General features: G+C 36.1%; 1 protein-coding gene across 1 annotated transcript in view; it reads right to left on the bottom strand.

The window, feature by feature from the left end:
* The window catches only part of LOC132154565 (period circadian protein homolog 2-like), a 32,622-nt gene extending 15,796 nt beyond the window's left edge, over nt 1-16,826 (bottom strand). Inside the window, exons 1-2 of the mRNA XM_059563179.1 lie at nt 16,618-16,826; nt 6,850-7,329 (exon numbers count right to left, since the gene is read on the bottom strand). Coding sequence (XP_059419162.1) covers nt 6,850-7,235 — 386 coding nt within the window. The 5' untranslated portion in view covers nt 7,236-7,329; nt 16,618-16,826. The remainder of the gene's footprint in view (nt 1-6,849; nt 7,330-16,617) is intronic.
* Between the last annotated feature and the right edge of the window lie 1,041 nt (nt 16,827-17,867).

Here is a 17,867-nt window from a genome sequence, read left to right as displayed (position 1 = left end):
ATGTGAACCAATCAAATACTTGAAAATATTTTTTGCTAAACCTATAGTTGCAAGCATGCTTTGCTTGGGACTAAATGAAGAGAGTAAAAATTAAAATAAGTGTTATTTTATGTTTTTGAGCAACATGAGAGACTTGACAGTCTTTAATATTCAATTATGCTGGAGTTATTAGAACTGCTTAAATTACACTGGGATACCATTATGGAGAAGAGTGGAGAATTTGCTTTAACTGCTTTGCTCAAGGATCAATTAATGCTTCGCATTTAGCATGCTAATATGTGCTTTTGCTAATTTATAGCCTCGTAGCTACCTAGTGCAATCTTATTATTATTCAATCATGTGACAAAATATATGAAACTGAATAAATTAATTCTGTCATCAAATCATAGAAAATCACTTTGAGACTAGTTAATTGGGTCAGACTAACTTGACTCATGTGGCACAAATGTCCATGATTAATTCATGTCCAATGATACGATAGACGGATGGATGGGTGGAAAGACAGATGGGCAGATGGATAGATAAATATATGGATGGATGGACAGACAGATGAAAGGATGAACAACAGACAAACAGACGGATGTATGAAAACACAGACAGATAGATACATAAATGGATGGATGGTTGGATGAATGGATGGAAAGACAGATGGATGAATGGACAGATGGACGGACAGACTGAAAGATAGATGAAAGGACGAAAGACAGACAGATAGATAGAAAGACATAACTGTGTGTGAAAAAGACATACAAAGAAAGAGAAATCGAACAAAAACTGTTCCAGGCCTTTCATTTTGCCTCACCCATTCATTGTATACAGAAACAGGGACTGATTCCCAAAAGAAATTCATGAATCAATGAGCAGTTAGGTAGGGAACACATCTAAATGACCCTCATAGACTGCTACAGATGCCACTTAAAAGGTAAATATGAGAATGGGAATGGGAAGCACTGTGTTCAGAGTCCAACAATTTAAATTCAAGAACAATCAATATATTCTTCGTTTTTATAAAGTCAAAGACTGACTGCTAGCTAAGGAAAAAATATGTAGAAGAGGAAAGAAAGACTGACGAAAGGAAGAAACTCCCAACTTTTCCGGAGCTCTCACTGGACCTCACCCGTCCTGTACACAAGAACAAACAGTACGCTGTTAATGGAAACCATGCCACATAGGTCTGCAGTGACACATTGATGGAGCTGGGCACTACAGCTGTCCAGAGTATCCACTCAATCACCTATTCAGAGTGGACACTACTACATTATTTGTATAGAAAACTATGCTTATAATATGGCAAAACCTGAAAGGAAAAATGGTTTGAAGGAATACAGGTGCTGGTCATATAATTATAACATCATCAAAAAGTAGATTTTATTTCACTAATTCCATTCAAAAAGTGAAACTTGTATATTATATTCATTCATTACACACAGACTGATATATTTCAAATGTTTATTTTTCTCTTAATTTTGATGATTAAAACTGACAACTAAGGAAAATCCCAAATTCAGTATCTCAGAAAATTAGAATATTACTTAAGACCAATACAAAGAAAGGATTTTTAGAAATCTTGGCCAACTGAAAAGTATGAGCATGTACAGTACTTAATACTTAGTTGGGGCTCCTTTTGCCTGAATTACTGCAGTGTGGCATGGAGTCGATCAGTCTGTGGCACTGCTCAGGTGTTATGAGAGCCCAGGTTGCTCTGATAGTGGCCTTCAGCTCTTCTGCATTGTTGGGTCTGGTATATCGCATCATCCTCTTCACAATACACCATAGATTTTCAATGCCGTTAAGGTCAGGTGAGTTTGCTTGCCAATTAAGAACAGGGATACCATGGTCCTTAAACCAGGTACTGGAAGTGTGCAGGTGCCAAGTCCTGTTGGAAAATGAAATCTGCATCTCCATAAAGTTGGTCAGCAGCAGGAAGCATGAAGTGCTCTAAAACTTACTGGTATACGACTGTGTTGACATTGGACCTCAGAAAACACAGTGGACCAACACCAGCAGATGACATGGCAACCATCACTGACTGTGGAAACTTTACACTGGACCTCAAGCAATGTGGATTGTGTGCCTCTCCTCTCTTCCTCCAGACTCTGGGACCCTGATTTCCAAAGGAAATGCAAAATGTACTTTCATCGGAGAACATGACTTTGGACCACCCAGCAGCAGTCCAATCCTTTTTGAAGCGAGACGCTTCTGATGCTGTCTGTTGATCAAGAGTGGCTTGACACAAGGAATGCGACAGCTGAAACCCATGTCTTGCATACGTCTGTGCGTAGTGGTTCTTGAAGCACTGACTCCAGCTGCAGTCCACTCTTTGTGAATCTCCCCCACATTTTTGAACTGGTTTTGTTTCACAATCCTCTCCAGGGTGTGGTTATCCCCATTGCTTGTACACCTTTTTCTACCACATCTTTTCCTTCCTTTCGCCTCTCTATTAATGTGCTTGGACACAGAGCTCTGTGAACTGCCAGCCTCTTTTGCAATGACCTTTTGTGTCTTTCCCTCCTTGTGCAAGATGTCAATGGTCGTCTTTTGGACAACTGTCAAGTCATCAGTCTTCCCAATGATGGTGTAGCCTACAAAACTAGACTGAGAGACCATTTAAAGGCTTTGCAGGTGTTTTTTGAATTAATTAGCTGATTACTGTGTGGCACCAGGTGTCTTCAATATTAAACATTTTCACAATATTCTTAGTTGTCAGTTATAATCATGAAAATTTAAAGAAATAAAAATTTGAAATATATCAGTCTGTATGTAATGAATGAATATAATATACAAGTTTGACTTTTTGAATGGAATTAATTAAATGAACTTTTTGATGATATTCTAATTATATGACCGGCACCTTTTTATTCTGATGATTAGATCCATAGACTGACATAGGTCAGGAAAGGTCTGTGAGCTGGTACTTGAACTCAGGACGTCTGAAGCGCAATGGCGCTATATGTCAGGCTGCCCATGAGGCTATTGGGACCGACCGACAGGTGCTAATATTTTTAATCGGAATTTACATCATGGTAATGTGATATAAAAATATTTAATTTCCTCTTGTTATTATTTTGTCTCATTCATTTCTTGATCTGAATGAGCACTATAAAACAGCATTCATACTTGGGTATCATGTGATAATGATTCATAACAGTGTCCTGAGAGACCTTACAGCATTCTGACGCACTATGCTGCCTGAAAGAAAACAGTATTCACTAATTTTATCTTATGAGGAGTAAATAACTAATAGTTTGGTCACACTTTTAACCAAAAAGAAATTAAATACTGACGTTGTAATGTCATGTGAAACACATTGGAAAATTCAACAACGATATGTTTAAACATAGCTTAAGAACATCAGTTTTTATATATTAGTTATTGGATTTAATATATTATCACAATATTTTCTGTAGTCAATGCCAGGCTTTTTGTAAATAATTTAAATTAAATAAAAAATATGAAAAATTACTCAATATAAAATATCCAAATAAAATAAAATTATGAAAAATGGGCTAGATATGGCCTTGGCAGATAAATATAATCCAAAGAAGCAGAACCAAATATAACTCTTGCTGACTTTATTTAATGTCTTTGTTGGAGCACAAATATTTAAAATGACCAAATGAATCCAGAAAGAATAAACCTAATGCCCGTGTTCGTGTTAATGAGATATCTCAACAACTTTTCTTTTTTATCTTTTTATTTGCCACTTCCAACATCTGTAAAGTCTGCTATGGCAACCATGATCATCACAATTCTATTTTTAAATCTCTTGAAGGTATTCACAAGGAAGCATCCCATTAATGGAGGACCCGAGATGGAGACAAACAGATGAAAGTAGGAATTGGTGCCAACAGGTTTTGAATGAGTCAGCAATCAATGCACTTTGCCTAACATCTGGTGAAACAGGTGACAAAATCCCAATCAAACATTCATTTTGTTAAGCATATGTTACACTCTTCTGCACCATAAGCGTCATGGTCACAGTTTAGTTTGGGGACTAATTCTCACTTTTAACTAACTACTAATTATGAATTTTGCCAAAAACTTCAAATTTGTTGCTTATTAATAGTTAGTAAAGTAGTTGTTAAATTTAGGTATGGGGTAGGGATCTAAAACATACTCATGCATTAATTAGGCAACTGTTTATTAGGCTTTGTAAGAGCTAATAAACAGCCAATATGCTAGTAATATGCATGCTATGAAGCGAACAGTTAATAGTGAGAATTGGTCCCTAAACTAAAGTGTTACCAGAGTCAATAAACCAATTCTCCACATTAGTTCTCCCACTCTTCACTGTATGTTTTAAATTGAATGTTTCTTAGCAACATTGCTCCAATAAACTGTAAATTATAGTCCACAATATGAAGCTGGAAGTGCACATAAATTACATTGTCACATGTTAGACCAATCATAGTCATATATACGGGGGAGCTTTTTTAAAAGGCTAGAAATGACGTCGGAGTTACTTAGGATACAGAAAAACTCACTGATGTTGATGAAAAGGTATTCAAATTCTGTGGTTTACCATCTATTGGCAAACCAAAACACTACCAGAGCACTTCAGTGGTTAAACAAATGGCACGAGTGTCTGCATGCAACCTCTTGGCATATGGTTGATACAGGACTAAGTCAATACTGTAAAACAAACAGTCTCCAAGGAGATGAATCTAGAAATTGCGCAATCCAAATTATGCTTGCACACTAACAAGAAATAAATAGTTAACTATGTTATAAATATATTATTAAATAACAATGTTATACATTGTTAAAAGTACACATATTGCATGTAGTCTGTCAATCAGTTTGAGGTCATTACAGCTGCATTCAAATCATAATCTTAACTTTGCAAAGATATTTTATCTATGCACAATTAGTTCAAAAAATAATGCTATTTACAATCATAAATATATAAAGACTGTAAAATGCTCAATAGTGAAATGTAAAGAACACATTGACAGCAGTAATGCTGAAAAGTCAAATGCTGGTGAAGCAGAACTTTGCCCTCAACAACTGTTTAGTTCCTAGACCATTATAAGCACACTACACTACACTACCTTTTAAAAGTTGGGAAGCATAACTTTTTTCAACACTGTTAATAATAAGAGATGTTTTTTGTGCAGCAAATCAGCATATTTAAATGTTTCTAAAGGATCATGTGCCACTGAAGATTGGAGTAATGAAGCTAAAAAATCAACTTTGCATCACAGGAAAAAACATAAATTTTAAATTACATTAAAGTAGAAAATAACTGTTTTTCTTTTTCTTTTATATATTACTGTTTTTACTGTAACTTTGATCAAATAAATGAAGCATTAGCATAAGCATAATTGAATTTATTTCTTAAACATTAAAAACTTCACAGACTCCGAATTTTTGAACGGTAGTGTTTTGAACAGTAGATTCAGAATAAAACAAAACGGTTATTTTAAATGGTAATATTTTTTCAAAATATAATTTTTTTTTACTGATATTTATTTATTAAACCAAACTTTTGAATGGTAATGTAAACAGATCCACAGTAATTTGTTCTGGGCGCATACAGCTATTGTCAAAGATTTTGGCCCTGTATACACCTGGTGGTAAATGTGTAAATGTGTCTAATATTCTGAAATAAGCTTGTACAAAGAACATACAAATGCAAAATGAGACAATGGAAAATAATATGGATAGCAGCTTTCATTTCCGCTCCAAAAGCCACAAAATTATGCTGAATTCTGTGGGTTTGTGTTAGAATCAGCAATGGTAAGAAAACATTGTGCTTTTTACAGTTTTTTTTTTCTTCAAACCAAACTTACGATTTCAACCAGCAAAGTGTAAAATCCTATCTGTCTAGTGAACGTCAGTAATACATCCCATAATGTTTAAGAAATAGGTCAGTCGACAGAGAGGAGGCGGTTTGAATACATTCGACCACATGAGTGTGTTTTCAACTACCCCTGGTAGTGCTCAAAAGTAGACAAACTCAAAACATTTCCCAACCCATTAACACCTGTATTTAACATTGTCCACTTGTGATTGGATAAGAAAAATGCATCTTAATACTAGGTGTGAACAGGGGGTGTGTCTCAATCAGCTCTCTAGATCCCAAGCTACTGAATCAGTGTATCATGTACTTGAATACAGGCACAGACCTAAAGAATTGTGAGCACTCACCGACAAAACTCAGAAATTTGATGCCGTTTAACTCACCGTCTGCAGTTCTGACTCATGACAGGGACCTTTTATCGCTGGGATCACTCTATCTCTCAGAATCAAACGATGTGCAAATCGCGTATTGAACTGGGCCTTGTTTACGAAACATTTGTCACCATCGCTGGGTTCTTTGGGAAGCTGAACAAGGTTATCTTTCCCTCACAACCAAAAACACACTTCCTTGGAGACATTCTTTTCAAGCAAGTCCTGTGCAGCACTGCCAAAGACTTCCCTAACCCGAATGGAGCACGTTGATGACCATGGACTTCTTAAAAGTTTGGTTAATGTGTGCGTGCGCTCTTCAGCGAGAAGTGCCCATACAAGGAATTCCGCTCTTCTCAAATGCAAATAAACGTCATACACGGCCATACTAAAAAAAAACGCTCCAAATCTTATTCAAACCCGGAAGTACTGTATTTGGCACAGAACTACTGTCATATATCCAAACCACTTTTTGAAACCTTGGCCATGTTTAGCATGAGAATGCATTTGCATTGTGTTGTGGGTTTTAATAGGGAGTGAAAATTCCAGCACGATTGAGACAACATTTCAAATGGCTGACTCCATGATCAGTGCCCTGCCTACTGAGCTGATTGAGATGCACCCACTGCCTTTGAGGCACCCATATATATACAGACAAACAGAATACAACAAAATTACCTTTTGTTACTCCCCGATGACTCTAATAGCGCCGAATCCTTGCTTCGGCTATTGGAACTCCCAGAAGACTCATTGCCATGGGACTCATTTCCATGGGAATCATTACCATGAGACTCATTGCCATGAGACTCTGTTCCACTCCCGCTGGATCCACTGCTCTTCATCTCCACATCCTCATGGAGGGAATGTGCCATCTTTCGTTTGTTGTGGGGTGAGGTGGGAGTGTCTTGGCTGCTGTCGCTACCTTCAGATGCAAGGTCAAGTTTGGCCCCCTCTGTGAAACTGGCCATACGATGCATTGTCGACATTGAACTGCATCCGGCTGCTTCATTCTGCCCCTCCAGGGAGGAGAACAGGTACGGTTTGGATTCTGAGTCCTCAGACATTGGAATAGTTTTGAAGAAGTGAAGCAAGGAGCCAGCAGATCAGATCATATTCATGATGGGGAGCATAGAAGGAATGTAGACAACATTTGTATTTCTACGGGAATAAACACAGAGAGAAAATGAGTCAATCATCTGACATTTTTTGAAAGTTTTGTTGAATAAAGATAATTAGACAATATTTTGCTGGTACTTTGACGGGTATAGGACTGCCGTGGACAGCTGACTACCAAAGCTTTTGATATTCTTCATATTCTGTGCAGTTGTTAGTTTGCAAGAGTAACAGAAAATAGCTTTTAAGTTTAAATTTATTTATACCTTTCATGGGCATTTTTACCTTTATAAAAGGCCAAATTGTTTCATACATAAATGTACACATTATCTTTTGTGGCAATTTCTGAAATTTAATCAAATTCAAATTCTAAGACGCTACAGGGCTGTTACCAATCAAATGAAAATCAGTATAAAAAAAAATTGTGTTTGCAATGCAGAGGTGGCACAGAATCTGCATCTGATGTGGCATTTAGAATGAACCATTGAACCTGCAGTTACAAATGCATAACTAATGTTTTTACATTTTAAAACAAAATGCTGAATACTGATATTTGAAATTATATGGGAAGGGGGCATTCTTTATAAGCCTAAAATCGGCAAATTACTGCATGAGTAAGTCATGGAGTCATTCCTTTAACCAATTCATTCAAACAGCTTACTGATTCAATAACGAATCACTGTTGTGTGTTGCTCAGAGATGCAAAACAGTTCTGCTGTGGCTTTGTTTGGAACTATTTTCATTGTTGAAATACAGAAAAAACAAGAACTGCTGTGTCTAAAATGTAAGTCAGATGAGACATAACATAAACGTCATACAGGGGCATTTTTGCCACCTATTCTTGAATATTGGGGGAATTCTAAAAGTATTAAAATAGACTAATTCACGCAGTGAATGCGTGAACTCGAATTGTGCACCTGCAGTAGTCTATTGTTTATCAGGTATGTATACGTGCACTCTCTGGGTATGTTTTTGTTTGCACACCCCAAATCTCAAAAATCAAAAACCCTTGTATTTTCGACAAGTGGATGGTACGCTTAAATATGTCAAAAGAAACCAGGGCAAGATGGGGCAAACCTAATCTGGATGTGATCACTGCACAGGAGATAAAATCACCTCTTCAGTTGCACGCTCTTCTTCTAACTTGCCCCTCCCATCAAAAGTAGAACATTAAAAGTTGAAAAAGTCAAACTCACATCAAAGTGAAGCATGCACAACCCTCTCTGATCCACTACTCTTACAACCTATAGATAGGCAGGCCCCTGTCTGGTTCCAGAGAGCCTAAACTGAGCGTTCAAAGGTGGGAGTCCCTGGCGCCCCTCGTTGTGTCTGTCCAGTGTCCTTTAGCCAAACAGATGTGGCATTTCAGCTTGTAAACACTGCCTCCTTCAAAGGATTAATCCCAGCAAGTGCACATAAAAGATGCTAGACAGTTGTCTGGACCAACAACAGGCCATGACTGGTTTTCATCCCTTCATGTTGCCATTAAAATGGCAGTGGGAAAAAATAAACTCTTATCCCTTTGCTCTGAGGAAATAAATAGTAATCTGACCACAGCCAAGTTTTCTGGCCCTGGATAGAAATGAGATTGGCCATATTAATGAAGGACACCTTCAGGTTACTGATTCATGACTTACCTACCACTATTTTACCCAACAGGATTGTAGGATTGACAGAGCATAGAGTATGTTAATGGATTACCTGTCTTGCATCATTCATTCTCAAAAAAATGACCTTGTGGTTGTCAGTTGATTTAAAAAAAAAAAGTCTCTTAAAACTTAAAATCAGAATATATGTTTTTTAATAAGTCTTTTCTTCTCACCAAGGCTGCATTTATTTGATCAAAAATGCAGAAAAAACTATAATATTAAGGCTGGGCGATATATCTAATGATATGATCATGTGCATCTAGTCAGTAAATCTGGTTCCGTGATTACCACTAAATCGCCATCACCTGCTTTCCAATGGAGCGGCATTTAATAGACAGAGCCGTAGATCAATGACAAGCTACATAATATCACGTTCATTATCGAAGGCGAAACTTATGAACACTATCTAAAATTTTTTTTTTTTTTTTTTTAATTCAATAGCAATGCACATTTTAGAATAATACACTGAATTGTATTTTTAAAAATGCATAATTCTGACTTTGAATTCTGATTGGATAGGCCACAAATTATTTACACATATCTATTGAATGCTACATTCTAAATTCTACTTGGTTGCTGGCTAAGCGTAAATGTCTGCCCTTCAATACCAACTTTTTTTGTTCTCTGTCCCTGTTTGAAACACGTTTCTTTGTCATTCTCATGTGTAAATAAAGCAGGCCTGCCCACTGTATAAAAGTTACAACAAAATTGTAGCCTTTATATAATATAATCACCCACTACAACCATAATACCAGCCCTACCTGGCATATACGTCAATGGTTAATCACTTGGTGCCCTACCCAACTTACACCTGTTTGAATTATTAGCACCAATGAGACATTAATATGTCTGGCTGACTACCTTCTGTAACCCAGTAACCTACAGGGCGATAACACGCCACCGCTAACCTTTGGATTTCTAGTTATATAGTAACTCACTGGAGGCACTGTGCACTGTTAATCAGGACAGTAAATGAAATAGACAGTATCAGTTATTAAGCCATATTTTTGACAAGACACATAAGCTTATGTAAACCCCAGCACGTGAAAACGCAACTTTCAGCCTTTTAGAGTAAATCTTTAACTTTAACCTGGCAACCTAGAGACTACTTTTGTCCTTTTTAAAGTCATAAATCAGGTGATCTAGAGATGTGACCTTCAAATGACACATTATTAGCCAGTAAAGTGAACTTTATTTAAACCCTAAGGGCGTCTTCCTGAGATATACACTGCCTGGGGGCCATAAAGCAGAACACTGCATTTTAATATAATTACAGCTGACAGTCCTACATTGATATCTCTTTCTAATACAATCATATAGGTACTATTGGGAACAGTACATTGGCTTAAACATTATCTGCAGTGATTAGTAAAAACTAAACGGAAGAAACCATTTGAAACCTAATTTTGAAGCACATCAAAGCAAATTTTACATTTTACCAGACCACATTATAATTATGTGTAGCTATTAGACTAACATTATTATGTTCTTGCTATCTTCTTGTTAGCATATAAACATGAAAAACAAAGTGTAGGCCTAAATAAAAAAAATAAATAAAAAAAACTGTAATTATCTACATTATATTTTTTACCATAAATCTGGTGATGCAATGCAATTCAGAGCAATCAAGGAAACAGTATTAAAAATCCTCTCTTTACAAGACAAATTAATGTACCTCTCTGGCCTCTTAAACAAACTTTGCCTGCTAAAAATATAATGTCCAAGTCCACTGCCAGCAAAAGTCCATAGTCACAATCTAACTGCCAATTCAGCATTTTTTTTTCCAGGTCACTGACCTCAAGGACTAACAACTGCTACTTAATAGTAGATTGACTAAATTCGGTCGTGTTTGTCTACATGAAAGACAGAAGTCAAGAAATATAAATGGGACAAGAACAAGATTTCCATAAGTTGATTAATTTACAGGTTAATTAAATAGGCTTGTAGCAAATTCATTTATAGTATATCTGGTCTTCAGCATCTTTCATTGTATTCCAAATCTCAACAACATAAATCTAACATTTCAATCAGCACCAATAACAATTCAAATTTCTAAACCTAATTATATAAACATGAACCACATAACCGCCTTGCAGGCAGTTTTATAACTAAGTATCAAGTTTATGTAATTTATGTAACTGAATGTGTAGCAATGGCACATGGGCTACTCCATGCTTTATATAAGGACTTACATAAGTTTACAGACAGCTCTGAATGCAAATAGTTCATATTCCTCAAATGCTAACATTTTAACACAATTAGAACTAATTGTGATGTCACAAATATTATGCATTTATTTTTGTGGTTTTAAAGACTTCACATATACAAGAGAACTTCTTCAAATCATTCTGAACTTCAAACATCTGAATATCCTTGGATGCAATTCAGCATCAAAACCAAAAGTATATAACATACAGTTCAATGTAGATGTATATTTCAATTGTAAACGACATTTAGCAGGCTAAGAAGACACACCAATGTGATTTTTCATGATCTGTGCAGGAGACGAAAACAAAATTAACACCTTTGAACATTTAATTGTCGTGTCAGTGAACTCTTACATTTTATATTACATGAAGTTCACCAGTCCTGAAGAAGATTAAACACAGATATTGATGTCTGTGCTCCATGATGTCATGGAGCCAATCCTGTGCCATCAGGTCATAGTATGTGCAGGAAAACCGTTCTTAAGCTGTTGCTGTACTACGCAATCTGTTGACACACATTTGTGTTTTAGGACTTGTTGAGAGATTTGATCATATTTACAGATTCATGAATTTACAGAACCACCTATTTTTATATCATATTAGTTTGATTATCAGTAGAGCTCTCCAATTTTTTTAAATGGGTTGAAGAGCGAGAAATATACTATATTCAGTGCTCAGGCAAATGATTAAAATGTCACTTTTTTAAGTATCACCAATGTAAGCATTTAAGTGATTTTATACAATTAAAGTGCAGGAAAATGCAAAAGAAAAATACATTTTTGAACCAGAGGATGAGTACCAAACTGAGTTTTATTTTTTTGCGTCTTATTGTACTTGAATGGACAAATATTAGTATAGTTGTTTTTAAGGTGGCATACAAATTTGAGTCGAAAATTGTGAAATTGTGAAAAAAAAAGAAAAGAAAAAAACAATTGTGTGTGTTGCAACAACCTAAATGATTACAATGGAAGGTTACATGTGTCAAAAACAATGAAAACCTGTAATAACTACAAATATTAACATATAACTGTTATTTTTATTGATAATTTCAAAAAATTAATGAATTAAAAAATGTCATGAATGTGCCATTGTCGCTCTAAAGTTTACTTTGCCAAACAGAGAGCAAGCATACTTGTCATTAAAAAACTACCAGCACACAGCTTAATTAATTTTCAACATGCTATATATGACTCATTAGAACTGATGTAATGATGTAGCTGCTTGATTGCCGCCTAGCCTTACATAATGCTGAGGTCTTTGTGGTAGTCATATTCCAAAGTGTCCTTGTAAACAGCTGTTTGGTAATATTGCAAGCAGGCAGCAGGCAGTTAACCAAATCTTTCCAAGAAGACACATGTGATTGGGGTTACACAAGGACATGTGTGGAGACCTCCAGATTAGATGCTGTGTCTCATTCTTCTAAAACTAAATTCAGCATGTTTTTCTTTTAACTCCATGCATTATTGCAATACACAATCGAGTATTTGAGACATTTCGAGCCCTCAGTTCTAAAAGAAACACCTTTAAAAAGGTGATTCAGATAGGTGAGCGAATAAATACAGTAACTTCAGGAAGTGTTTCTTGAGGTTTCTGGGATCTCCAACTCAAGATGTGTGTGCAAAGTGAACAAAGGCCAGACCTTTATTCTGGTACCCACTTTATAACACTACGCAACAAGCATTTCCAGCCACAACTGGTTTCAACCAGACCTTTCTCTCTCTCCAGCCAGGAAAAAAGCACTCTATCAATCAATTACTTATCTACACTCTTACTTGTCTACCGCCTTTAGGTGCACAGATGGGCACCAGAGAAGGTGAACGTGGCATGGCCAGGTTAGCAGCTGGAAAATGTCAAAGCTGATACGCAGAGATTTCACTTGCTTTGTGGGGGTCAGAGTGACCCATTTCGGGAAAGGGAGGTTTATCTCAAGTTACAAACTGATGAAATCAAAGGCATAGAGAGAATTATATATGACAATGCAGTATATGAGGTCCATGTCTATAAATGAGATCCTGTCTGCACTAAACAATGATGCAATGCAGTAAAACTACGTTTGCATGCCAAACACTTGTAATAGTTGAAAGATTGCTACAAATGAAACAACAATAAAATCACAAAAAAATTGCAATAAAACTGCAGTTTAAATAAATCACATCCTCAGCATAATCTAATTCCTTGACTGTCCTGTTTCTCATCTACTGAACCACTCAACAAACTCAAGTTAAACTTGGAAAGATAATATCAACGAAAGCTTTGGCTAGATGGACTGTGCGTGTGGCACTCTGCCAGTAATAGTCTAAATACATAAAAATGCACCCGAGGACTGCCTTCGTGCGTCATCACTTCCTACCCTCCCACTGCCTCTGCTGCAGCAGCCAATCCCATATCAACTGCCAATGCTTTCAGCCTCTTGTTGAGTGAGTCTAGATATCAGACACATCACTAAAACTCCTCGCCTACACTATCTCTTTTATAGCCAGAGTGCGAAGTTCAACAATGACCTGGGTGGGCCTACAGCATGTATTTAAAACAGCTTTATTTGAAGAAAGATAGTGTTTCCACTCACACAGATAAACGCAAAGCATCTTTTATTTCAGCAATTTAAGGTGCTATGTACACATCTACCCTCAATAGGTGCTAAAATGAGAATCGATATCTTATCTAGTATTAGAAACCAAGATTATATGCGTTTCCAACTACTGTTAGGTGCAAATGACACTCAGTTCCTGATTACGTTAGTGCTGCATGCTGCTAACCATTATTCCAGCATCTCTTGAACCAAAATAGATCTAACAATTAAATATCGCACTAGGTTCTAATTTGGATCAAGCTGTGGAACATTTACTGTCTTGGCCATGAAAAATAGATTAAATACAAGACAGAAAAGCAAGAAATTTGATATTCTATCTCCTGATACCATTTAAAAAATGCAGCATCTGACAAATCAAAGCAGATATTGAAAGAGAACTTCTTAAAGACTGCAAGCAGTTATTATTTTTTATTAAATCTGCACACTTTAAATGGAATAAATCACAACATGCAAATGAAAATCGCTAAATATATTCAAATTAGCTTACATCAAGCAAAATATTTTGGTAAATGACTGCCAAAAAAGGACAATTAGCAGTCAGCTTTGAGGAAAAGACCAGGGAGATGAATATGCTGAAAAAGAAAGACCTCTTTATATAAAGTTTGATATATAAGTATGTCCATGTATATTGCATTTATGTATAATTTTATTGCAAAGCTGCACAATGTAAACCATAAATAAGGCATGAACATACTGAGATATTAACATCATGATTTTCTGTAAAGCTGCTCTGAAATGTGTTTTGTGAAAAGTGCTATAAAATTAAATTGTATTTTTTGACAGTTTGTTGTATGTCAATGCACAAGGAAGTCGATGTGATTGATACATTAGAGGCAGAGTAAGGTATTTGGAAGGAGTCAGTTTTAATAGCCAGCAAACACCCCTTCCCCACCTCGGCATATCTGACTTCAAAATCAGTTACCCAGTTACCATACGCTGCAACAAAAGTGGACAACTGCCAACTTCAGGCTATATTTACTCTTTAAAAATCAATTTAACAGCAAAGCACAGCCAGAAATAACAATTCAGTCATCATTTACTCATCCTCATGTTGTTCTAAACCCATATGGCATTTCAGCTTTTGAGGAATGCAAAAGGATATATTAAGCTGAAAAATAGTTTCAGTAACCATTCACTTTCATTGCATTGCAAAAAGACCCACTGAAAGTGAATGGTTACTGAGTGACTGACTGATTCTGCCTAACCTTTTCCTAAAGAAATAAATATAGATTTCCTGTATTCTTAGTTGAAATGACCACATACTAGAAGGGAATTTGATTTAAATTTTATGAAATAACAAACTGAAACATGCAATAAGTGCTTCATTCTTTGTCCCATGCATAAGTCTGAACTCTGCATAATTTACGGCAAGACCTTATCTAACATTCATGACTCTACTCGTGACAATTATATATACAGCCTGCAATGACGTATAATTACCACATTCCAGACCCATAGGCTACAGTAGATGAAGCTGAGATTCATTCATTTTAGCGAGGGAAATGTATGGCAAACTATTTAAACATTTATTGTTTTATTAACTATCTACTATTATGTTAGCAGTAGTTTTTTTTTTTAATTATTACTAATAAGTAATGTAATGTAAATTTTACATTTTAACTATTCAAAAATACAATATACATTAATACTTATTCATTAGAAAATATTAATTATTCCTTACAAAACTAAACAAATATTTCTTCATTACTAAAATTAGTCCTAGCAAATATTCCACTTATCCTATAACAAACTGAATAATACAACTTATTTATTAAACTATAGAATATATTCCAGTTATTACAATTTTTTTTAAATAAGTGACTGAATCCATAATAGTTAATATTCAGAGTGATAGTAATGAATAGCTGCTAGTGAAATTTGGAAGTTATTAGTTAGTATTGAATTTATTACAAGTAAAAATCAGTACTAGTTAAAAAAAATACTAAGATGCTAGTTTTAAGGAATTAATGTTAAAATGGTTTGCCATGACAATGAGGCTAGTAGGCTGGCTCATAACTACGAGTTCTTGGCTCATACTTTTAGTCTAACGTATTGCAGTCTCAGTAATTAAGGTGCATTTAAATTTTAAATGTAATATGGCTTTTTGTGGTTGAGGTAAATAAGGAGGACAAAACTGTAGTGATATGGGCTTTGTTCTGGAGCACTGACCAGAGATGACCGAATCGCTGACACAGTTATGCAACGCCTAAGTTTAATATATATAAAATATACATCTTTAACATATACATGACCTAGTCGAGGTGTTTTACACATGCAATATGCATCTTTATGAACATCGCTTTATGTTCACGACACAAACTTGTTTTTGAGCACTGGTCACATTGCAGTAAATTGGAAAGTGTTATACAACAGCTCAACCGCCGGTGTTCTGTCGATTTGTGCTGCCTTGTCGAAAAATGCTACCTCCCATTAAAACCAATGGTAGCATAATTCGATAGCGAAAAGTGTTATCTATCAGATTTTGCTTCATGCATGATATTAATAAGGTGTGAGGCTTTATTAACATGTACACCTACCCCAACCCTAAACCTACCCTTACAGTATGATAAATACAGTGTTGGTAGCATAATCTGATAGGTAGCATTATTTGTCAGAACACCGGTGTTCTGTCGATTTGTGCTGCCTTGTCGAAAAATGCTACCTCCCATTAAAACCAATGGTAGCATAATTCGATAGCGAAAAGTGTTACCTATCAGATTTTGCTTCATGCATGATATTAATAAGGTGTGAGGCTTTATTAACATGTACACCTACCCCAACCCTAAACCTACCCTTACAGTATGATAAATACAGTGTTGGTAGCATAATCTGATAGGCAGCATTATTTGTCAGAACACCGGCTCTTTAAAACATGAATGTATCCTACCTGACAACTTAAACAGTCTTGCTTTTCGTACAAGAAGCACGTCTCAAAGAAGGTCCCCGTCCTGTCCGGCCAAAAGTCCGGCTTAGTAAAATATATTCCTAAAATTCCAGTCGAGCCGCGGAGTCAGTTTGACACACTTCAGCACAGAATGCTCCCTCACACCGCTGCCCTGGATCTCTCGAGCTCGCAGCATGACCTGAATTCAAACTCCTCCCACCGCGCGCTCCTATTGGTCAAACTCCGCTTATTAGCATGCGGAAAATGCGGAAATACCAGAAGCGCGCTGTGATTGGTCGAAAGGACCGCCAGTCTCTTTACATAAGCATGTTATACGTCTCACGTGGACGCCCATGGCCAGTGACGACGTGCGCTGCGTATAGGCAAATCAGTAGTAAGAGAAAGCTGGTGAATGGGACGCTGACTAGGGAAAAGTGCGTGGTTGGTTCGGGAAAGCCGAGTACGTTGAAGTGTTATACAAACGGTTATACAAGTGTGTGTACAGTCAATGTGGTCTCGCACTGTATGCGCGAAACACGGCATGTGATGTAAGAATAGCTTGGAATATACGTGCGTGATTGCTCAGAATAATCCACTACGAATTTCAGATACATTAGTGATTGTTTACATGCACTTATAATATATATTTCTGACAATTTGTAACAATTTCGTATTCATTTCAGGCACATTTGGCATTTCACATAACATAATAGCTACATAACATCTCATACAGATGCTATTGCACAACATCTCATCTACATTATTATAGCCTATATATATATATATATATATATATTGCCTTTAGTTATCAAACTGCATATTTTGGAGCTGCAGTGTTCCCGCGGACATATTTTAACGGTTACTTTGCACATTCTTTATAACAAATCACTTTTCAGGTATTATCCTTTATGATAACTGATAGCGACTGTACCTATATGTTTCACAAAGCACTTTGGATGAGTTTATTAGAGCACACAATAATAAAACAGTCTGCGTTGGGAAACACTCTCTCTTTCACTGTTTGGACTCTCTCCATCTCCATCTGTTAGAAGATCCTGTCAATGTTATAATTGTACTTTTTCTTGTTGCATGCATTTATTTTTTACTTCTAAGAGCACACAGGCAATGTTCTGGTTTGAGCTGCTAAAACAGGCATTTGTGTGATGTGTAAACGAGATTTAATCTCTGAATTGTGTTGATTGCTGTGATAATGATTTCCAATCATACATAGTTATATTAGTTCCATCTACGAT

This window comes from Carassius carassius, chromosome 12 (assembly GCF_963082965.1).
Source record: "Carassius carassius chromosome 12, fCarCar2.1, whole genome shotgun sequence".
Lineage (NCBI taxonomy): Eukaryota > Metazoa > Chordata > Actinopteri > Cypriniformes > Cyprinidae > Carassius > Carassius carassius.
This window is presented reverse-complemented; position numbering and strand designations above follow the sequence as displayed.